Source organism: Eulemur rufifrons, chromosome 27 (assembly GCF_041146395.1).
Source record: "Eulemur rufifrons isolate Redbay chromosome 27, OSU_ERuf_1, whole genome shotgun sequence".
Taxonomy (NCBI): domain Eukaryota; kingdom Metazoa; phylum Chordata; class Mammalia; order Primates; family Lemuridae; genus Eulemur; species Eulemur rufifrons.
The window spans coordinates 13,882,701-13,906,244 of NC_091009.1; the positions used below are offsets into that span (position 1 = coordinate 13,882,701).

Sequence of the window (23,544 nt, forward strand, 5' to 3'; positions counted from 1 at the left end):
CTGCCACACTGCTAACCAGTTTTGGAGGGTCAGGTCCGAACAGGTGTCCTAGTTTAAAGGAATTAAGTTTATGCTGAAGGAGGAGAGGGAGACAAGGACATAAAAACAAATCTCAGTTTTTCCACACCGCAAGGCGTTTGTGCCCAGGTGGCTGTGCATGTCAATGTCAGAGAATCCCTGGAACCAAGAGGGAGTTTCTCAAAACTAGAAGGGAAAGATGTTTCCCCCACATCAGTCCAGCTTCAGGCACATTCTATCAGTGACATATGCCCCTTCCTCAAAAAACAGCAATGAAATGTTCTGTGTGCTAACAACACAGCTTTAAAAAATTGTAGAACAAAATTCTGCATTTTTATAAAACTCAACTAAAAATAGTATTTCAAACTGCACGGTCACCAGAAGTGCAGAGTTAGCAAAAATGCACCCACTTCACTTGGCGTCTGCAGCACCTTCAGCTTTCTGTGCCAGCCAGTGTGGGGTTGTTCTCACCCCTCCTCCACACTGCCCCTCCCTTCTTTCTCCAAACATTAAAGAGGATTGAAGGGGGTCCAGGGGACAGTAGGGACAAAGAGCGTGAAGACTCTTAGATCATGAGGGGACTTGAGGAGGATGACAGTCCCAGAGGATACAGACTAGGACTGCAGCCCCCAGAACCATGCCTGACACTCAGTCACAGTTTGCTACTGAAATTTCCCGTGTTGTCCTAAATGCAGTAGGTTCTTCTAGTTGGAATAGGAGGAGGTTAAATTTGAGGAATTTGTTCTTTACGTCGGGCAAACAGCAAGGGGAGAATGTCAGCAGACATACTGCTCCTCGTGGGTGTTTAAGAATGTCTACCCTCTAAGGTTTGTCTCAGCTGAGATTTCTGCGGCCTCAGAACTGGGTTAAAGGATGAACCTACAGAGTTCATGCAGCCCAGGACAGCGACGTCTTGAGTGGCCTGATGTTCCAATCTGTCCGTCACCGACCCACTGACTCTGGGGCTGTCTTCCGCGCTGCAGGTGCTGAGCAACCTGGTGATGGAGGAGCTCCTGCCAACCCTGCAGACAGACCTGCTGCCGAAAATGAAGGGGAGGAAGAACGACAGAAAGAGGACCTGGCTCTGTGTAAGCCACGACTGTGCCCTGCAACTGGGCCACTCAAAATGAACGTCCCCTTCCCTTCTCTTTTAGGGCCTTTGTTGTTGTTTTGAATGATTTCTTCCCTGGGGGGAGGAATACCTACCTCGGGGCCTGCTCGGTCTCCCTTCCCTGATAACTAATGCAAACAGACTCAAACTTTGAAAGAAAAATTAGGACGCCTGTGCCGTTTTGTTTATGTTATGACAGTCTGTGACGAGGGCCCCTCCCTCTGCTTGACCCCATCAGCGCTTGTGTTTGACAGAGCCCCGATTTATGTGCTGTCGTTCCTGCCGCAGCTCCTCGAGGAGGCCTACAACCTGGTCCGGCAGCAAGTTTCGGAAGGATTAAGTGCCTTGAAGGAGGAATGCCGGGCTCTGACAAAGGGCCTGGAGGGGACCATCCGCTCAGACATGGATCAGATCGTGAACTCAAAGAACTTCTTAATTGGAAAGATCAAAGGTCAGTAGAGATAATCCGTGCTCCTGCTAATCGAATCAGCTGTGCACTTAGGGGTCCACCACATGGCGGGAACACATGGTTTCAGGGGAGAATTAAGCTGAGGAAATTGGGAGGCGGTGACCACGGCTGTGATGGGAGCTCGCCAGGAGTATGTCAGGGGCCTGGACCTTGTCGTGGAAGCTTCATGGACACACAAGGCAGAGGAAACCTTGCCTCTTGCCTTGTGGTGGTGCCTGTGGATTCTGACACTGCCTGCATCCCCCTCGTGCCTTGTCGCACTCCTCACGCTGAACTCGAATGGCTTCTGCCTCGCCTCCTCTCTGCCGTAAGCTCTCCAAGAGCAAAGCCGTGTTACTCTGGTCTCTAGTATACCCCGGGCCTAGCACCCGTGCCTGGCACATACACACTGTCAGTGAACGCTTGAATCAATGGATAAATGGATTTTCCTTTGATAGGAAAGCCTAACATTTTGACTTAAAGTCACTAAATCTGGATTTCTAGCCCCAACTCCAACATCAGCCAGTTATGTGTACTTGGGGAGGTCACTCGACTTCCATTTGCCTCAGTTTTCTCTGAAATCAGGGGGCCCACAACAGTGGGACTGGCAAACTGCAGCCCTTGGGCCAAACCTGGCCCGCCACCTGTTTTTGTATATGATGTTTTATTGCAACCCAGGCATGCGTATTCATTTATGTATCACCTATGGCTGCTTTTGTGCTACGGCAGCAGAATTGAGCAGTTGGAACCGAGAATGGAGGGAAAGATTGCAAAGTTGAAAATATATACTATCTGACCCTGGACAGAAAAAGCAGTTCGTCTGTTCCCAGACAACAGGCCTTAGATCGCTCTCAGGAATCCTGTAGGATAATATTCTATGGTTCTCAATTCTGTCTGGGGCCCCCACAACTCACCAAACACACCACACCTAATGTCGCTCAGAGGAAGAGCATGCAGGCTCATCTGTGGTTGTTTATCAACAGTCTTGTTAGATGGTCAGATTATTCACTCACTTGCTTACACACTCACTCGTTTGATCATTAAAAAGTATTGACCAAGTGCTTCCTTCCCAAGCAAGGCAGTGGAGCTTTTGCAGGGATCAAGGAGTTCCTGTACTCATGAGGCGTAGCGCCTGAGAGGGGATTGTCTGCTTGGTGCATTGTCCTCTGCAATCCAGATAATTCGTACTACAGCCCAGCTTGCTTCGGGGCTCCTAGAACAGGTCCTGCTGAGAGGAGAGGAGAGGACGCACGGCTACAGCAAGGGAGGTGTGTCTGTGCACATGATGCTTTCCAAAGCCAGATATGAACTAACTTCAGAGTGTTTTATGTTTGCTATGATCCTATCAGTAGCTAACAGTTAGAGTCTTTCTGCAGCACCACTTCCAGAGTTCTAAGCACTTAGAATATGGTAAACTCATTTATTCCTCACCGTAATCCCAAGAAGTGATTGCCGTTATGATGTCCATTTTACAGATAAGAGAATGGAGGCAGAGATTCAGTGACTTGCCCGAGATGCCAAAGCTCGTGTGTGGCAGAGTCGGGCTCCGACCCAGCCCCTCTGGCCCCAGCCTTTCAGGCGTCCTCGCTCTGTCCAAGTGCTTCCCACAGCTGCCTTCCCGTCCGTGAGGTTCATGAACCCAGGGGTCGCAACACCATATTCATCACAATAGCATCTCTGCACGCTTGAAAAATAGCAGAGCATCTAAGAATGGGACGTGAAATTTATTCAGCCCGTAAGGAAACACCTGCAGACCACAGCTCAGGAAGCTGCGGGGTGGTTCCGGGGCATTAGGCTGTCTTGAGTGGGAGAAATTTGCGCCAGGGCTTGACAAGAGTAGGATGTTTACGAGCAGAGGTAGAGGAAGGAAGTCACAGGTAAAAGAAACACCGAATAAAGGCGCTGGAGCGCGTAGTGGTAAACAGGCTGGGAGGGAGGGCAGACAGAGGAACATTCCCCCCCCTCCACGGCCCTCGCCTGCCTACAGCGGCCCCACCCAGCAGGTGAAATTGCCCACTGCTGCCCAGCCTTCATATTACCCATGTTCAGCTTTGTTCTGAAATTTCAGTTAGATGCTTCTCGAATAATTCCTCTCTCAAAGTCAATGAACTAGTCATTAATTGATCCCCCCGGCAAACAATTTTGCATTTTGGTATCAAGCAAGCCATTTGTAGAAGAGTCATAGATTGTTTCACATTTGAATCATACAATTGAAAAAGGTTTTTCTCCTACTAATTCTATGACCTGTCATATAATGTTTTACAACCCAAATTATTTATGACTTATTTGTAATATTAATAGTATTAGTCATTTCAGAGTCTCAGAATAAGAGGCCACAATCTGATCCTTTATAACTCTGTGAAATATTCCTACCAGTTGAAATAAGACTGTGGCCATTCATTGCACTGCAAGCTTGTCATTTGCCGATAAGAACTTAAGAAACACACTTGTAGTCCTACTTTTGCAAATTAGGTTGTGGCCTTGGTCAAGTCGTCTAACATCTCGAGGCCTCCTTTTTTTTTCCCCCATTTGTAAAATGCAGGGCTTGGCTGCCAGCTCAAAGTCATACTTCCCTTTTCAGTTCTGGGACACTGACAAGGCTGTGTGACCTGCTAGATCCACAAGCCTTCCAGTCCCCGGAGCGAGCTCAGGCCTCTCCCAGCCCAGGCTTCCCCCAGCACAGTGCTGCTTCCAAACCGGGCTGACGATGACAGTGACCTCTGCACCGAAAACAATGCAGATTCTCGTGTCCCACCCAGACTTGCGGGGTCAGCATCTTCACTGTGCTCTTCCTCTCCTAAATCAAAGGGCAGTATTTGCCTCTGGGGAGTGGAATTATGGTGACACTTTTTCACCCCTTTTTATGATTTTTCTATACTCTTTACATTTTTGCCACTAAGCATGTCATCCTTATCAGAAAAAGAAATATTGTTTTTGTTTTGTTTTAATTGGGAATAGGGATGGGAGTTGGTTGGCAAACAGAGTGGAATTTGGTTCCATTTGCCCAAGAAAAGAATGTACTTGAGTTTGTAAAAAGGCTTTTGGTGGGGAGAGGGGGATGGAATTATACTGACTAGTAGACTCTTAGAGAAAGAAATTAAAACTTAACAAGCTATGTTTCTAGAAGACAAACTGCACACATTTAATGATGGTGATTGACAGCAGATGGGTGGGTCACCAGCCTTTTCTTCTTTGTATCAGGCATCGCATGTCCAGAGGGACCCAGCAGAACATGCATTTGATCCCAGGGCAAAGGAGAGCTCGGGCAGAGGGGAGATTCTGTTTGCTTCAACTCTCAGAGTGTCCCGTGGTTTTCCTTTCTGGTGAACGCGGGCACAGGGCTCCCTGTGCTGGTCTGTCTTGCCCGTTTAAGCTCGGCTTGGCTGGCAAATGGCTCCGTGGGGCACCATCCAGTCCTGGCCTGACTCCAGAGCCTCTGAATCCAATTTTGTCCTAAGTCCCAGTTGTTTGGCTATCTCCTACCTCAGCGATGGTGGCCCAGCCAGCAGAGAAGAGCTGTGTGGAGAATGTGCAGCCGTTTCTGGCGTCCATCCTGGAGGAGCTCATGGACCCAGTGAGCTCCGGATTCAGGGAAGTACGCGCGCTCTTTGAAAAAGAAGTGGATGAACTCAGCCAGAGCTTCCAGACCACCAACGACAGTGTCCAGCTAAAGGAGGTAGGACACACAGCCGAGGAGGACCTGGGCTGCCTTTTCCGTGGGGCTTCATCTGCCATTTTCCCCTCCTCCCTCCTTTCCCTCCATTCATCCAGCCTTTCTTCCATCCATCCAGCTGCCCCACTTTTACCCACCCATTTATCTATCCATCCACCTGATTTTCTTTATTGATGGTTTTCAAATTACAAAAATAATAACGTATTTGTACAAGTGAAACAATATATTCAAATATACATATGAAGGCAAAATTAATCACCACCAGTGATACCCACTAATCCTAGCCCACCTCCAACTCCTAGGGCACCTCCATTCCTAACCCCATGAATTAGCTGATATAAATAGCTTGGTATGTGTTTTCCTACACTTTTTCTTTGCTCATGAAATATATGAGCATATATTCTCATTTAGAGAACTTTGTTTGGTTGGTTTGTTTTCAAAAATACAGAGTCATGACATAGACCAATGTGTCTCGAAATGTGGTCCCTGGACCAGCAATATCATCACCACCCGGGGAATTAAAATTGCAAATTCTTGGGCCCACCACAGATCTGCCGAATCAGAAACTCTCCCAGAAGTCTGTTTTAACCAAACCTCCAGAGGATTGGGTGCACCCTAAAGTTTGAGAATCACTGACAAAGACATAACGAGGCAGCTTGGTTTTACACTTGACATACGATGAACATCCCTACAAGTGGATAGAGAAAACCACATACCTCTACTTCTTCTCCTTTCTTATTTCTTTATGTATCTATACACATATGAAACTGCACATAAACAGGACTATTTCCTAACGGCTTTGAGGTTTCTTATTGCAGCCTGTTTTTTCTTAACTTGCCTTTACTCCCCCTCCTTCCCTGAAGCCACCCACCTCCCCTCAAGTAATCAGTGTTAACAACTTAGCATACGCCATGCCATACCTTTCCCCGTGCTTATATAGCATATAAAACACACACATTTATTGGCTATTTTTTAAGATTGTTTGGTTTAAGAAAAATAGGATTATATTTTATGCTCTGCTCTGCTTATCAGTTTTCTCATTTAAAAATACCTCATGAAACTGTTTCCAAGGCAACTGCTCCAGCTCTAAATCATTCTTTGTAATGGCTGCATGATATTTCGTATATGACTATCAGTCATCCCCAATATTGCTGGCACCACGAACAAAGCTGCAATAAATAACCTTGTGTATATATATTCTTATACCCTGATGCTTTTATTTCTAGGGGATACATTCTGAGGACAGGATTGCTAGGTGGGAAGGCATATTTGTTATGTTAACAAATGTTTCCATTGCATTTCAAAGGAAGATTTAAATTTTACATTTCTATTATTTGTGCCCAACAGGGACTTTCTCCTCCATAGTCCCATCAGCCATCGGTGTCATCACTTGTTTAGACTTTTGCCAAGCTGATAGAAGCAAAGTGGTAACCCATTTTTCCTCTCCTGGCTGCTTAAATGATATAATTTTTTAAAAAAATAGACACATTCCATATTGTGTGAGGAGGGGCAAGTTTGGCAGTGGCTTTCGATCACAAATTCCACTTTAGTGGACCTCTCCGTAACTCACTTTTTTTTTGAGACAGAGTCTCACTCTGTTGCCCGGGCTAGAGTGCCGTGACGTCAGCCTAGCTCACAGCAACCTCCAACTCCTGGGCTCAAGCGATCCTACTGCCTCAGCCTCCCGAGTAGCTGGGACTACAGGCATGCGCCACCATGCCCGGCTAATTTTTTCTATGTATTTTTAGTTGTCCAGCTAATTTCTTTCTATTTTTTAGTAGAGACAGGGTCTTGCTCTTGCTCAGGCTGGTTTTGAACTCCTAAGCTCCAACAATCTGCCCACCTCGGCCTCCCAGAGTGCTAGGATTATAGGCGTGAGCCACCGCGCCCGGCCATAACTCACTTTTTAAAGGGAGTGATACTTTCCCTTTAAAGCACGATGAGAATGGGCCCTGTTTTAAAACACGAATTTCAAAATTCCTGTTTAGAGAAATCTAGATTTATCTCTTTTCTGTGAGCTAAAAGTCAGACAGGGCATCCTGTATTATTCCTACTCACCCTTTCTTACACCGTCTTTCTCCCTAGAGCCTCCGTTTTCAGCACCTTTCTTTCTGTCTTCTTCCTCGCCACCCATTCTCCCGTTCACTTTAAACCTCCAGTATTCACTTTACAAAATTATTTTAAAAGCAGCTTGGAACGTAGAAGGCATTCTGTTGCAACAACATTCGTAGTGTAAGAGTCTGTTGACAACACATGAGGGCTTGAGCAGATGTCGTCTGACCAGGAAAGCCCCATGGCCTCATAGATTAAGTTGTCACTTGTGCAAACCAGAGGAGGAGGGACCCCAGTTTTTAAACCTGGATACCCCTCCCAGGTCAGGCCTCTTCCTATCCTACTCCCATCCACCAGCACCATGGAGCAACCCATAGCAGAGGGAACCCCTGTGGGCCTTGGCAGAGCCTCTCAGAACTGTGAGAAACTTTGGCTTCCCTCCTGGAGTCCAGGAGTCCAGGGAACACCGCCACTGCCCTGGGGGTTCCAGAGAGGGATGTCAATCATTAAAGAAGGCTTTGGAGGCTTGTGGGCCCAGCAGCAACTGTGTGCCAAGAGCCTGCCTGCCTGGTTCTTGAGTCTGGAAGTGGGATCTTAGCGTCCACCCAGAGCTGGAGCTGCACTGAGTGCACCCCTGGGTCTGCTCATCGTCCGGTTGGTCCTTTTGCTGGTCTTCGTCCTAGCAATAGAGCTGCCCCAGGGACCCACCGGGAGGGAAATAAGACAATTGAAGATGTCACATATTTAGTAATGATCCAAGCAGTGATTCACTTTACTGATGCACATTGGATTGTTTAGAATGCGTGCAATATGTATGAAATATCACTCCTCAGTCTGGAGGTGTTTCATTTTTCCCTTCACTCAAATGCAGAATCTAGACCGGCTTATGAATCTTCCACTGGATTCTGTGAAGATGGAACCTTGTTACACTAAAGTCGACCTGCTTCACGAGCGCCTGCAGGATCTCAAGAGCCGCTTCCGGTTCCCCCACGTTGACCTGGTGGTGCAGAGGACGCAGAACTACATGCAGGAGGTGGGAGCAGCGGGGGCATCCTTGGTGCATGAGGGTGGAGCGAGAGCGGAGGAATAAGTTCTGGCAGACGAGACTGGAGCACTAGTGCAGCTCAGGGAAATAAGTCACATTTCTCTGGCCATCATGTTGACAGAGGACATATTCTGTCTCTCCAGCTGGCTTTATCTTCCTTCCATGTTGATGAACATCACGGAGAAATAAAGTAGCATTAATTGGTAATTGCTCGGTTTGTGAAATCAGTAACCTTGGCTACCCATTAGAATCATCTGGGGAGCTTTTAAGAAATACTGATGTCTAGGCCCCCTCCCCAGTGAGTCTGATTATACATAGTATATGTATTTCGGTACTTTTAAAAAAACTTCCCCACCCTCATCCCTACCGCTTCCAATTTTCAGCCAGGATTGGGAACCATTGGCTTAAATTAATTCCCCAACATAATTAAGAGTAAACCAATCAATCAATCACAGCTTCATATTTGAATTTCTTGAGTTTACTTGGTAGTTTTCTCTTTTTTTCCCCTCACAAAGAACCATTTCCCCAGGAACAGGAATGGATAGCACAGACTCCTTCCATATTGTACGTGGAGTTTCCCAAACGAAGAAAGAGTGCAATCACTGAAGCTATAAGGACGTAATTCCATTTCACACTGTGCCGGGTCCCATTTCAGGGAGCTTGAGTGAGACGCATTCTTAGATAACTTCACTGCAGGGCTGAAGTGCTGTGATAAGCGTATGTATTGGGTGCTTTAGGATCACAGGCTTGGGGAAGAAAGGAGCATTTTTTTTTTCCTTAAAAGTTATGGGCCGGTTTAAGCGATACATTTTATCTAACCCTTGAGTTGTGAAGGATTAAAGAGGAACAAGGAGCAAAATTGGGCAACAGTTGAACAGAAGTCCCTTTGGTAATGCTGGACCCTGGTGAAGCGGATACAGGCGAAAGTGCAGAGAATAAGATGTCAGAGCCACTTCCGTTTTCTGACCCACAACTGTGTCAGCCACTGTCTCCACCGAGCCCTCACCCTGCCTCCCTGCCCAGACTTGCAGAGGCAGGAAGAGATGCGGAAGGAGAGATGCTGCGGATGGCTCACGTCTACCTACGAGGGGAGAATGCTCCCACCTCAGCTCCCTAACCCATTAACAGGATAGCATACCTGGCAGCTAGTAAGGAACGCAGGAAGAAAAATGACCACGGGAGATGATGGACTTCTCAGTCCCACGATCTTGGGTTTTCCAGTTCAGAGATGAGGGAGAGGGGATGGGAAAAAACACATGTATGCACACATACATATATACATGCGTGTGTGTTTCTCAACCTCTTACTGACCCCACTGTGGTCAGTAGCTGTTTTGTCACGATTCAGGTAGTGGGACGACATTGCCCTGGGTCACCCCAGAGGAGCGCCCGAGGGGACTCTTCTCAGATGGCTCATCCCCGCCCTGCCCTCCAAGCCCAGTTAGACGTGCCTGAGGACAGCAGTCCCAGATTCTGACTGTGTTCTGTTTCTGTGCTGCTTTTGGTTTCCAGCTGATGGAGAACGCAGTGTTCACTTTTGAGCAGTTGCTTTCCCCGCACCTGCAAGGAGAGGCTTCCAAAACTGCAGCTGCCATCGAGAAGGTGAAGCTCCGAGTCTTAAAGGTAAAACTTGGTCTCTCGTTTGTGGGAAGCATAAAACAAGAATGTGACCCCTGTTTCTTTTGTTAAGAGGAAAATACCACGTTCTCTCCTTCACTCTAATCTTTCCTCCTCTCCTTCTCCAAAGCACCGGTGACTGTCTCTTAATCGGCAGCAAGTGCCTCAAACCTCACTTTCATGCCTGTTCTGCCATCTAGTGGCTACTTAGGGTCATCGGCATCATTACCCACAGCTAGAAGGGATGCGTCCCAGCTTACTCTGAACTTGACATTTATTGGCTGTCCACTATAAGCATTGTGGGTATTGCGTGGGATATAAAAATAGTCCAGGCATAACCTCTTTCTTCAAAGAGTTTACAGGATAGTAAAATCCATTAAATTGCCCAATGTTTTTAAGAAAAATCAAAACCTCATGGCAAAGGAAATATTCCAAGGAAAAGATAACTGCCGTATGAGATGGTTTTAAATGTATTTCTGCATAAGCATATACCAAAATGGTTTTAATAATAGAAGCTCGCATATATGTGGCATATTTTAAAGGTTTTTTAACCTAACTTTGTTTCATTTGATTCTCACAAGAACTTATGAGATAATTAGAATATGTCCCCATTGTACGGATAAAGAAACTGACTCTGTAAAAGCGAATGTGACTCACTTAAGCTAAGCAGGCTAGTGAATGGTGAGCTTAAAGCTAAACTCTCCTTACACCTAGTCTACTAATGTATTACTACCTCCTACTCCCCCTGAACAGTGCTTTGGAACAGAAGGTCAAAGTCCCACAGAGCCTAGGGGTGGTTCCTGAATTTTGGACGTGATAGGAAATTCTAGCAACCAAACTGTTGAGATTAAAAGCAATATTGATCATGCTAACACAAATAATAACGAAGTTGCAATTGAATTGAAAGAAAAGGTAGTATCAGTGTTAAGTGCTTCAGCAGACAGAAGGAGAAGGAAGAAAGCAGCAAGTAGAAAGGTGTTCAAATATTAGGACCTCAGGTTCGAACGGGACTTAGCATGCCTCTAGTTCAACTTCACATCCAGTGTTAAGAATGTGCCCCCCAGGGGCGATCCCACCAGTGCCTGGACTCCTCCAGTGTCAGGATGCTGTCTTCCTCCCAGGACAGCCCATTTCATCTCTGGACACTTTTAACTGCAAGAACATGTTTGCTTATGTTAGACCAAAGTTCTCACCACTGGTAATTCCAGTTCTACCCTCTTTGTTCATAACTTCCTTCCACGTGGCAGCATTGGGTTGTTTGAATAGAGTTATAATTTTACTCCGAGTTATTACCTCCCGTATAAATGCCTTCATCTCTTTAACCATTCTTCATTTGGCCTGACCCTCCTGCTCACCTGCCTGTGACTACACTCCAGTTTGTCGGTGATCGCCTTGAGGTGACATCTAAAATTAAACCCTGGTCTCCAAGGTTGGATGTTCAATGCAGAGCAGAGAGAATCATCATCTTTCTTGTTCTAGTTACTGAACTGCTTTGGTCAACATGTCACAGTGTTAATGGAGCTATGAGCCAGGCCTCTCTTCCCTTGTGGAAATCATTACAACCCACCAACCCAGCTTCCAGGATGCAGAGTAACAGACGATCCTGGCTCCTATGCACCCACCCGGGACAGGGGTGACGAAGTACAAACTCACCCCCCAGGTCTAGCCCCAACTTCTTTGTAATACAGAAGAAGTCACTACTCTGTTTCTGTCTTGCCTCAGTTTCCACATCTGTCAGAGGAGAGGATGAGAGGGGTCCTTATCAGTCATACCCGTGCCTGGAGTGTGAGGGAATTACATAGAAAGATCTCTGAGACCTTGGTAATGCAAATGTTTGCAGAAATTAGGGGAAGGAAGAAAGAGGAGGCGGGTGGCTGAGGTTTTTGTTTAAGTGAAAGTCAACAGATTGTAATGTTGCTATTTAACATATGTTTCTGTATTGACAGCAATATGATTATGACAGCAGCTCCATCCGGAAGAAGATATTTCAAGAGGCTCTGGTTCAAATCACACTTCCCACCGTGCAGAAGGCACTGGCATCCACCTGCAAACCAGTAAGGGGATGGGTTACTCCAAGGAGCGCCTGCTCTTGTTGCCTCTGAAGTTCCAAGTTCTTTTGCGATGGTGCACGTGCAAAACAGACTGGATGAGGGGGTGGTTGGCAAACTTTTTTGGTAAATGGTCAGATAGTAAAATATTTTAACCTTCATGGGCCATACTATTTCTGTTGCAACTATTCATCTCTGCTGTTGTCGAGCAAAAACAGCTACTGATGATATATATAAACAGATTAAATTTACAAAAACAAAAAACTAGCCGGATTTGCCGACCCCTGGATTAGACAAAATCTCAAAGGGCGATGATCTGAATTTGAGCCAAGCTAAGGGTTGACATAGAACACGAAAGGCTATCAGGTTTTCCTCATTATGTAATAGTATGACTCATAGCTCTAACATGTCTCCTGAAACTTGACCGTTACGTCCTGAAAAGATTGTAAGATGATTACAGAAGGATATTTGTTCTGTTAAACCCAATAACGTTTGTTTAATGAAATCAATGAAACCATTTAAAGCTTCTACAAACATCAGGCATCCGGTGACGGCCATGATTATGAAGGTGTGCCTCAGTCTGTAGAGCACCGTGATGGGCCAGCAGAGCCTGAAAACAACCCTATGAGGACATTAAGTAACTGACCCAAAGTCACAGAGCTGGTAACCACCAGAGTCTGAACCCAGTTCACACTCGCCTATAACACGGTGGACGCTCAGTAAACGGTATCAACTCCTGCTACTACTATCATTATTATTATTATTACTACTACTTCTCCATTTCAAAAATGATCTATGAGCCTGGACATTTGCAAGGCCTGCTCCCTCTTGGAACAAATGATAAAGAGGTTTTTAGAATTTATAAAGGGCTTTTTGGCAGCTGGGAGCGTCTCCAAGCCCTGGAACATTAAAATCCTTTGCATGAGTTATTTTACTGCAGACATGTCTTTGGTCACTTTTATAGTCTGTAAATGCTGTTTTTCTTCAGACGCTCATCAGCATATCCAGTATTTGGCATTTATTTCTGGGGGCATATTTCTTTAATAGAAAAGGATTTGAATAAGCCAGGGGAGCAAGGAATCTGTCTATCTGACCATCTGTTGGCTTTATGTAGAGGAACAGTTCAGCAGCTCAAATGGGGACGGGTCCACCTTGACACGTGTCTGCACACAGATGTTCTACCTAGGATTTTTTTCTTTTTCAATCCCAAAGGTAGTTTGGGGGCTTCAGAACCATCTCCTCCCAGATGAGGAGAAGGGTACAGAGGGTTCTCCTTCTCATCAGCCCCCCTCTTTCCAAGCATCAGCAGAGTGAGTTGTATCCTATCTGTGAGAGGCTCTTGTCATTTTTTAATCAAGAGAGACTGGTTTCAAAGGAGCCTGTGACCCAGAGTTTCTAGTAATGAAGGACATTGTATCGGTGTCAAGACCTTTTTAAAAATCTGGATTTATAGAATAGATAAATTAGGGGATTATCTCCTTCATAGAAGAAACCTTTATTTTGATAAGGTGTGTTTACCTTGGTTCTTGAAGTTGCATCTTCCTAGATCTGTGGTACTCAACCCTAGCTATCTATTAGAATTGTCTGGGGAGCTTTAAAAAAAATGCTGACTCTCCAAGACCCACCCTTAGGAATGCCAGTTTAATGGGCCCAGGGAACTAATTATATGGCACAGTTCAATCAATTCAATATAGAAGACCTGTTTTGTAAAGTTGGGCACATCACAGCAGTATAAATGTCCCTAGAAATTATTCCTTTCCACAGAATTATCTAGCTGGTGGAAATGTTAAACATCTTCTGTTTCTTTACCCAGCAAACACGTATTAAATATATACTAAATATGATCCAGGCATTGCGCCAGGCCAATGTCCCTGCTGTCCCAGAATTCACAGGGTAGAGGCAGGAGACAGGCAAACAGGCTGCCATGGGAGGAGCACAGCAGGAGCCTCATGGGGAGGAGTCCAGGGAAAGTGCCAGACTCTGCTTACGGGGTCAGAGAGGACTTCCCAGAGCCATGCTTTCATCCAGTCCTGAGGGATGAATGACAGTCGGGAGAATGAGGAGAGGAAGACCATGAGCCTGTGCCCTTCATTTTGCAGAGGAGGAGGCAGAGGGGCAGGGTGGCTGTGTGGCTTACCCAGGGGCCCACGGCTAGGCCAGGGAGTGCTCAGTCTCCTGGGCGGTGCTCTTTCCATATCTGCGTGTCAGTCCTGTCTTATAGACCCTCTAGGGGTCATTGAAACTCATGTCTCTTCAATCCTTTGACTTTCTTTTTGGGTGGGTATAAAGGGACCCCATTATTGCCTGCTGTGATCTGGTCCTGGCACAGCACCCCCAAGTCCTAGCACGGAGAAGTGTCTGATTACCTGCAGTAAATCCTATCCTTCCAGGAAAAAGGCATCAAGTCCCACTGTCAAGTCCCTGATTCTCTGAGGGCCACCTGTGGGGAGCCCTCCCCCAGGACCACCAGGTACAAAGATTACTAAATTAATCACTGGGATATGATTTGGTACATTTTGATCCCTGCCCCGTCCTCATGCTGTGATAATAAGCAAACCATTTGGAAACCCTTGGAAGGTAGGGAGGGTAAGGGATTTTGCATCATGCCTGGGCTGTGTTCGAGGGAATCAATGAGTGTCAGGGCTGGTTGGAGGGAAAGAGAAGAGTGTTCCTGAAGAGTCCTTGACTAGAGAGTCCCAACCTGAAAAGGGGCCCCATTCTAATAAACATACATCTACTCTGTGACCCAGAAAACTCATTTTTATTTTTATTTTTATTTTTTTGAGATAGAGTCTTGCTCTGTTGCCCAGGCTAGCGTGCCGTGGCGTCAGCCTAGCTCACAGCAACCTCAAGCTCCTGGGCTCAAGCAATCCTTCTGCCTCAGCCTCCAATGTAGCTGGGACTACAGGCATATGCCACCTTGCCTGGCTAATTTTTTCTATATATTTTTAGTTGTCTGGCTAATTTCTTTCTATTTTTTTTGTTTTAATAGAGATGGGGGTCTCACTCTTGCTCAGGCTGGTCTCGAACTCCTGACCTCTAGCAATCCTCCGGTCTCGGCCTCCCAGAGTGCTAGGATTACAGGTGTGAGCCACCGCGCCCGGCCTCATTTTTAGATATATACCCAAGATAGGTCCTTAAATCCACAAAAAAATACGTACAAGAATGTCCATTGCAGTTATATTCATAAAGGTCACAAAGTGGAAAAATCTCCATTTTCTTCAATAGGAATATGGATAAGTGATTTTAGTTTATCCATAAAATGAATGCCATTTATCAATATAAAGGAACAAGCTCCTGACACATGCAGCAACATGGAGGAATCTCAAAAACAAACACAAAAGAATGTATGATTTCATTTATATAAAATTCAAGAACAAGCAAACCTACTCTGTCATGATAGATATCAGACCGATGCTTATATCTCGGGGAAGTCTGGAACGGGGAATGGAGGGAGGCGATGGAATGTTCTCTGTCTTAATCTGGGTTGTGGTTATCTGGATATGTTGATGTATTTTAAAGTTGAGCTGTACTTTTAAAATCTGTGCATTTTACTGTATATAAGATACCTTGGTAAAGTACCTTTGGTATAAAAAAAAAAAAAAAAAGAAGGAAGCACTTTGGTAATGAGGGGGAAACGGAGGCTTCAAATCCACTGATGAGGACTTAAGATGATCAAAAATCTCTGCCGTCTCCCCACATGAACAGCATATGATGTGTGCCCAGTACAAGGAAAGGGAAGGGAACTGCCAAAGGATCATGCCACCTGCTATCGCGGACCATTAATAGAAGTGGCAAGGTCACAGCATAGTGAATTAGATGGAAGGGAACCCAATAAACTATTGCTGAATTAAGTTGTTATTTAAACATCTTTTGCCTTTGGGCCAGCCTCGCCCTCCTCCCACGCACCCCAAGAAGGGCATCCTGAGGGGGAGCCACCCTTTCCAGATCTCCTCTAAGAACGGGCATCTCAGCCTTTTCCCCTTTGTCTTCTCTCTCACTCTCCAGGAGCTTCAGAAATACGAGCAGTTCATCTTTGCCGATCATACCAACATGATCCACGTTGAAAATGTCTACGAGGAGATTTTACACCAGATCCTCCTTGATGAAACCCTGAAAGGTAAGAAAGGTCACCTGGCGCTGGAAGGAACTCCCCGCAGAGTGGGGGGGGGGGTGGTTCCTAAAATAGGACTCAGTAAGGTAAGAAACGGGCAGAGGAAAGGGATGTCGGCGAGGTGGGGAGAGACAGCCAGGAGGGGGGCGGAAAGCAGGAAGGACCCTCGCCCTGTCTGTGCGTTCACGATGCGGCACACACTGTGCTGGCCCTTTGGATATTTATTTTCTCTTTTGGTGCAAATATGAGCTCTGTGAGATGGGAATTTTCAGCTTCATTTTACAGATGAGAATATTGAGGCTTAGCGAGATTAAACTTTGGATAGGTCATGACAAAAGAAAAAGGGCTCTTCTCGGGCACAGAGCCGGGAGGAGGTGACTCCAGCAGCAAGGCGTCTCCCTGCTCTCTCAGCACATTCCTCGCCTCACCCAGCCAGACAGAGAAGGGCACAGGGTGATGACACAGTACCCTGCAAACCTTGTTAGCACTCGAGCATCTGAATGGAATCAGGCCCTGCCTGGCATTGGAGCGTGGATAGGAAAACTTTTACAAAAATATGCTGGAGAGGGCCACCATCCACTGTGGGCCTAAAACATGTCTGATCTCCATTGGAAGGTCTTGAGTATCACACAAACTCCTCTGCAAAGAAAACTAACCAAGCACAAGCCCCCAGGTCACCGTAGCTCATCACCGGGGATCCAATGAGATAAGGAATGTGAAGGTGTCAGCACAGAGTTGGCATAAAGGCAGGGCTCAGCCAACCACTGCCAGCCCACCATGGGCACCTTTGGGTGTAGAAAAAGACTTCTACATCTATGGCCATACCACCCTGAACCTGCCCGATCTCGTCTGATCTCAGAAGCTAAGCAGGGTCGGCCTGGTTAGTACTTGGATGGGAGAGAAAGTCTGCTTTCCTACAGGCACTTCACTGTGTCAGAAAATTGTCACAATATACAGATTGCCTTAGAGAAGAAAACTCTACTGCTAGCTGCTGCAAAATTATGCTGAAAACACAAATCTGTGTGGTCTTCGGTATGAATGGCGCCCCTTGGATGTGATATTACTGGGCACTACGACCCCTGCCCGGTCATAAGCAGGAGCCTCTGGTCAAAAGTGTCAGCTGCTGTTGTCATTGTTTTTGCTTCCCTCAAGACCTTTTCCCAGATCTTCATTTGGGACACTTCAGGTCAACAAGGCTCTCTCGTTACTGGGTCCATATCACACGTTCAGGTCTGCAGTGTGGGAAAAAGAGAGAAGCGGAAGGTCTGCCCCTGCCCCAGAGGAGTTTCAGTCCGGTGGACAAACTAGCGCCACATATATTAGCAGCTAATAAAATGTGATGGGGGCTCCTTGGGTGATACAGACGATGCTGCTGTAGACCATGAGTGCCTTGAAAGCAAAGCCCGTGTTTTATTCAGCTCTGGGTCCCCGGTGCCTGTGCCATGTGAGATGCCCGGCAAACATTTGCTGTTTGAGTAAGTGAATGAATGAGCACTACAGAGGCGCAGAGTTTGGACAGAGTTTACAGCCTTTTGGTCTTCAGGGAGGGCTACCTGGAAGAGGGCGGTATTTGAAATGGAGAAATTTGGTTAGCCAGAGAGGCTGAGAGCGGGACTTTGTGGCTTCTCGATAAAACCAGAAAATCCAGGTGGGCCAGGACAAGGTGTTGATGCCACGTTTTGTTTTCTGTTATCTTTCAGTGATAAAGGAAGCTGCTGTCCTGAAGAAACACAACTTATTTGAAGACAACATGGCCTTGCCCAGTGAAAGCGTGTCCAGCTTAACGGATCTGAAAATCCCCGCAGGGTCCAACCAGGCCAGCCCTGCCAGGGGAGCCCCTGCCGTTCTGCCAGGCGCTCTGGGCGGTGAGACCCTGAGTAATGAGGTTTTCCAGGAGGCGGAGGAGAAGCAGCCTGGGGTCCCCCCAGGAGAAGGCCTTCCTCGCCCTGGGCCCAGCCCTCCCCCAGGTAGGGCCGGGCAAGTGATTATCTCAGGAATGGGTGACCCTGTTGTGACTCCTGTGGCTGCCGAGGACACGGCAGGGCTCTTGGGCACACACTGCTCAGAGCTGGGGTCTGGGGGGGCCCCTGAGGATGAAGAACCCACCCATGAAAAGCCAGAATCCGGCTCTGCCTCAGGCTCCTTGAAGGAGCTCAGGAAGCTGTTGACGGAGACCGTGGAAGTCCCGGTGGAATCTGTTCTAGCAACTGAGAAAGATGCAAATGGGGAGACCCTTGTTCCCCAAGAAAATGAGGAAGGAGAGGAACAAACCCAAATCTCCACTGAGGCCCACCAGGCAGCTGCCTCCGTTCCGGACAACTTGGAAGACGGTGAAGGCAGTGAGAGGGAGGCCCGTCCTCCTCTTCTGGAGACCGAGGCCGGTGGCGGGGTGGCCTGCGGGGGGCTCCCCGAGGGTGCCAGCTGCCCAGGCCCCACAGAGGAGCCGGCCGAGGCCGGGGAGGCTGCAGGGAAGGCTTCCGCGCTGGTCACGAAGGAGGGAGGAGAGGCCGAGGGTGTGGTGGCCAGAGAGGCCGTGCTGCAGGAAGGGTGCGGGTTGGGTCCTGGCCCTGTCTGTCCCCGTGAGAGCCAGGCTTCTGAGGAGCAGGAATCGATGGGAGGAGAAAGCAGCACTTGCCAGGTCCCGGCCAGCGTGAGTGCAGAGGAGATCAAGCCTGCCCGTGTTCACGAGTGCCAGTGGCTGGTAGAGGACTCTCCGAGCACCGATGTCCCAGTCACACAGGAAGACGACGTGAAGGAGTCAGCAGGTGCTCCGGAGAGCTCCCCAGAGCAGCCGTTGGAATAGCGAGAGGGACAGTTTGGCAAAAGTCTTTCTTTGACAAAGCCAATCAAAGGGTTATAGTATGGGCACACTTAGGGGTTGCATGTGAGTTTTTACCAAAAAAAAAAAATTATTAACAGTCTCCTTAATTTGAATACTAAAAGCAGAGGAAACGCACGCAGGGCGTGAGGACCGAGGCAAACCTTTGTGGAATTGAGCTGTTCTCCCATGCATTGTTGCTCTAGTGTCTCAACAGGAATGACAAAGGCAATGGCCGGCTTGGGTTGCGGGAGCCAGGAGCCGGGGTGTCTGAGGGAGGGAGTGGTACTGCAGTGAAGACTTAGAAGACAGTCAGAGCACAGTTTTCAACACACTCTGCACGTTTCCGTGGTGCAATATTCTTACGCACTTTAAGGCTTTTTAATTTCTTATATGGATGCAAATGTATACTGCGACTCCAGCTGCACCATCTACTATACCAACTTCACCGTCTCTTCAGGACTCAGCCTTTGTCCACAGTCAGGCTGCAAGAACGAGTAGTTCGTGAGCAGTCACCCTGCCGGGCGCAGCCACACAGAGCCCAGCGCGTGCCCCGCAGATGGAGAGAAATGGAGGGAGGTAGGTGTGGGTTGTGGGACTGGCTGGCTTGTTACTAATCCTGCTATCACTTTCTTATTAATTAATCTTGTTGAGTCTTAGGAATTAATCACCTTTTAAGAAAATTCAGATGAGGCAAGAAAATTTCCTTGGTGTGTGGGAGCCTGACAGCATTCCAGATTAGCCTTAGCCTGTTAAGCGAAGGGCTTAACTAAGTTGTCAAGCCTAAAGCCTACCAATTAAACAAACATTGTTTGAACAGCTACTGCACACCACGTACTGTACTGGGCTTAGTAATAATAAAAAAAAAAAAAGATAAGGTGCTTGTTCTAGTATGCATTAAAAGGCCCCAGGGAATTTGATCTAGAAGAGAAAACATGCTAAGTTTCAAACAATGACAGCTTTCTCTCTTTCCGTTGAAACAGTCCTGATTCCTTCCCAGAAAGGAACAAAACAAATAAATAGATAAAGACAAAAGCCAAGGTATCAAAAGTAGAAATCACTTGTTTGGTCATTCAGCAAGTTAATCGAGTCCCTGTCAGGTACCAAGCTCTAGGGATACTCTGAGTACCACAGCGAGAAAGACTCTGTTCTTTCCTCCTGGAACTTACATGCTAATGGAAATAGACACAAATACATCTTCTAAATTGATCATGACCTATAACCATTAATGTTAAAGATGAAATGGACTTAACTTGCAGAAGATGAAAAAGAGTTGTTCTATTTCTTATCCTTCAGAAAAATGCCAGATTATTTCCCAAAAGTTTCAGTCCCAGGTACTACATCTTGAAGTTTCTTTCCATCGATTTTAATATCCCATCCCAACATCCTGTCCTAAGAGTCTGTTTTTACCATCAAGTAAGTTTGTATCAGTGCTTTAGAGAATTTGCCCCACAGTTCAACCATTGAACGAGGAATTAAAATGTTCCTCGGCCCCTTCCATGAAGCGTTTCTTGTGTTTCTAGGTGATAAATAATGAATAACAATCAGTGTCCATATGCTCACGTATTGAATTGTTGTATCTTTTCTTGGGGTGTTTAGATCCTCATGTCTAGGAGGGATCCCGTTGTCGGTAAAGAAGGTAGAGGCCACTTCTCCCTTGGTCCCTGCTTCACCCAGGGCCTCACTCATATCCTGTCATTTAGCACGGTGCATTGAAATTATGTTTACTTCCTGTCTCTCCCAGCGGCTCCTGTCTTCAAGGACAGAAACTAGGGTTTAGTCATCATCTGTGCTTCCTGCTAGTAACCCACAGCTTTGAATAATGGCTTCCTACCTCCTCAAGTGACTTTAATGTCCCCGGTGCCTGGCACAGGAGCAGCTCAGGAAACGTGGGAACTCCACACCTGGCACCCTGCTGTGCTGGGCTGACTTGGGGCTTGCTGTCAGGCAGGGAGACAGACGGTTTTTAATTGAACTTTCTGCTCTTGTTGAGTCTTAAGTCCAAAGTCCAAGGAGCAGCCAGCCAGTTCCACTGCCCAGTAAGGCAGGGAGCCAAAGGCGCAGCGCCTGGCCCTACAAACACTGCCCTTCTCTCCAAGGCAGGCTGACTCCACGCTGGAGTTTCCCAGCTTCCTCCCTTTTGCTCACCTCAGGGCTTCTTGCCCCCGCTGGAAAGCTAAGAGGTTTTTTTTTTCAACCCTAAAAGAAAGTGCATTTCGCTGCATTGAATAGATGAACATCAGTGCCCTTCCTTTATCCATCCTGCGGGCCAGAGAGGACCGGGCACTAAGTGGCAGGACACACTCAAGAACACGGTCCAAGAATTTTTCTCAACATATTTCACAAAAGACAAGGTCTCTAGAATAAGCAAGACGATTGTTTCATTTGAAGATGGAACAGGAAACTAAAGTGCATTGGAAATATTGTGTATTCATTTTAACATATGGAATGGAATGACTTCCTATTACAATGAGTTTATCTTGCTTTTTGTACAGACTTGTATGTGCTGCTTCAGTGATTTGCAGATTGGAGCAAGGTTATTGTGATCTAAATGAGCAGCACGAAAAACCTCTGTGTGCTGCTCTGGGGATCTCTCCTATGGGCAAAGACATTAGAAATGCATAAAACCTTAAGACATGGCTTTTGGCTAAAACTTCATGATTTTAAACTAGTTATGTTACTATTGACCTTTCACAAAGAAAGAATATTTTCCTTGAAAAAAAATGAGCTCATTTTTCCTTTGGAACAGAGACAGTATGCCTTGCATTATATAGTGTAAACTCTCTTTAAAAAAAAAAAAAATGGATTTTGGAGACCACAAAAATAAGATTCCAATTTTTCCAAAAGCTTTCAGACCTTATGCATTTTATTATAAAGATTCTCAAGTCTGGTGTTGTAATCATTCATATCAGAGCTAGTGATTTCAAAGGGTTTCACAATTCTCCCAGACAAAAGTGATTTTAATGCATTTTAACAAGTGTTGAGTGATATGTGCTACACAGCAATGTTAACACAGGGAAGGAAGAACATCATTGACTTAAACATAAATTGGCAACGTGGGCCGTCTTATTTTACTATAAAAACACAGCCTTCTACAGTCTGCAACTTCAAGAAAAGAAATCTACACTGTGGCTTGATTTTTCTGGTCACTATATAAAGTAAATACTTAAAACACTCTGTAACCACGTATTTACTTTGCCAGGTGCCTATAGCCTAATAAAATATTTGTCCTTGAAGAGCTGTCCAGATGTCATTTATTTAAGCAAATGTCATACTTGAGCTGGGAGGAACAGCCCTGAGAAATGAAAAGGTGAATCACTCTTGCTGTTAGTATGGAATTTTTACTTTTCTGTTGTCAGGAAGGAATCTACAGGGAAGCCACTTAATGTCAGGTGTAATTACGCTTTGATAACGCATATGCTGACTTCTCTAGGAATTGGATCACATCCCTAATGCAGCACTGGGCGATTACTCTTGCGATAATTGAACTGCTGTTCAAACTTACATTTATTTTCAGTGGGTAGCATTGAGCAAAACATTCATTCTCTCTGTAATCATATAATAAATAAAACAGTATTTACTCACCATATCCATAGTTGCTGATTTCTCCATGAATTTATTCATCCAAAAAATAATGACTGTGTATCTATTACATGCAGGCTCTCCAGTGGGTGGTGGAGAAACAGAAGTGAACACAGTAGACGTGGTCCCCGACATCCGCAAACTCAAATTATGAGGGTGAACATGGCCAGGGAGAGCCCAAACCTTGTCTATAATCTCAGCTTTAACGCTAGCTACACCAACAGCTTCAGCCAAGAGAGGAAGCAATGTTGGGGAAATCAAGTCCAGCAGTGGTGGGGACACTCAGCATGGCATCAACTTACTTTCTTCTTGTCTTCTGTCTATACCAAACATCCAGCACGCAATAATCAATCCATTTTAAGAAGTGCAGAGTTTTTTCTTAGAGTATATATATATATATATATATGTATATATATATATTTTTTTTTGAGACAGAGTCTCTGTTGCCCAGGCTAGAGTGAGTGCCGTGGCGTCAGCCTAGCTCACAGCAACCTCAAACTCCTGAGCTCAAGCGATCCTCCTGTCTCAGCCTCCCGAGTAGCTGGGACTACAGGCATGCACCACCATGCCCGGCTAATTTTTTGTATATATATATTTTTAGCTGTCCATATAATTTCTTTCTATTTTTAGTAGAGATGGGGTCTCGCTCTTGCTCAGGCTGGTCTCGAACTCCTGAGCTCAAACGATCCGCCCACCTCGGCCTCCCAGAGTGCTAGGATTACAGGCGTGAGCCACCGCGCCCGGCCTGAGTATATATTTATTGGATGTGGCTTGGACAGGACTGATGGAGGCCTTGGGAGTGGTCAACTGAAGCTATTCTCTCCTCAGCCACCTGGGAGTTGCCCCTGCTTGAACATCTCTAAATCTTTGCCATATTCTTTCCTTTGCCAAAAACATCTGACTTTCCCTTCTCCATCTGGCCCATTCCCACTTTTCCTGTAAGAGTCAGGAAAAGTCCGGATAATCCCTATCCTGCCCCCACAGCCAGTAATACCTTTCTGAACTCTCACCCTAATTTA

At 46.2% G+C, this 23,544-nt stretch overlaps 1 protein-coding gene across 1 annotated transcript in view; it reads left to right on the forward strand.

Moving 5' to 3' along the window:
* The window catches only part of NIBAN1 (niban apoptosis regulator 1), a 134,304-nt gene extending 111,825 nt beyond the window's left edge, over nt 1–22,479 (forward strand). The window contains exons 7-14 of the mRNA XM_069459724.1: nt 1,002–1,106; nt 1,418–1,580; nt 5,066–5,253; nt 8,174–8,335; nt 9,859–9,969; nt 11,910–12,017; nt 16,020–16,131; nt 17,826–22,479. Of these exons, the coding sequence (XP_069315825.1) occupies nt 1,002–1,106; nt 1,418–1,580; nt 5,066–5,253; nt 8,174–8,335; nt 9,859–9,969; nt 11,910–12,017; nt 16,020–16,131; nt 17,826–18,928 (2,052 nt within the window). The 3' untranslated portion in view covers nt 18,929–22,479. The remainder of the gene's footprint in view (nt 1–1,001; nt 1,107–1,417; nt 1,581–5,065; nt 5,254–8,173; nt 8,336–9,858; nt 9,970–11,909; nt 12,018–16,019; nt 16,132–17,825) is intronic.
* The last annotated feature ends 1,065 nt before the right edge of the window (nt 22,480–23,544 follow it).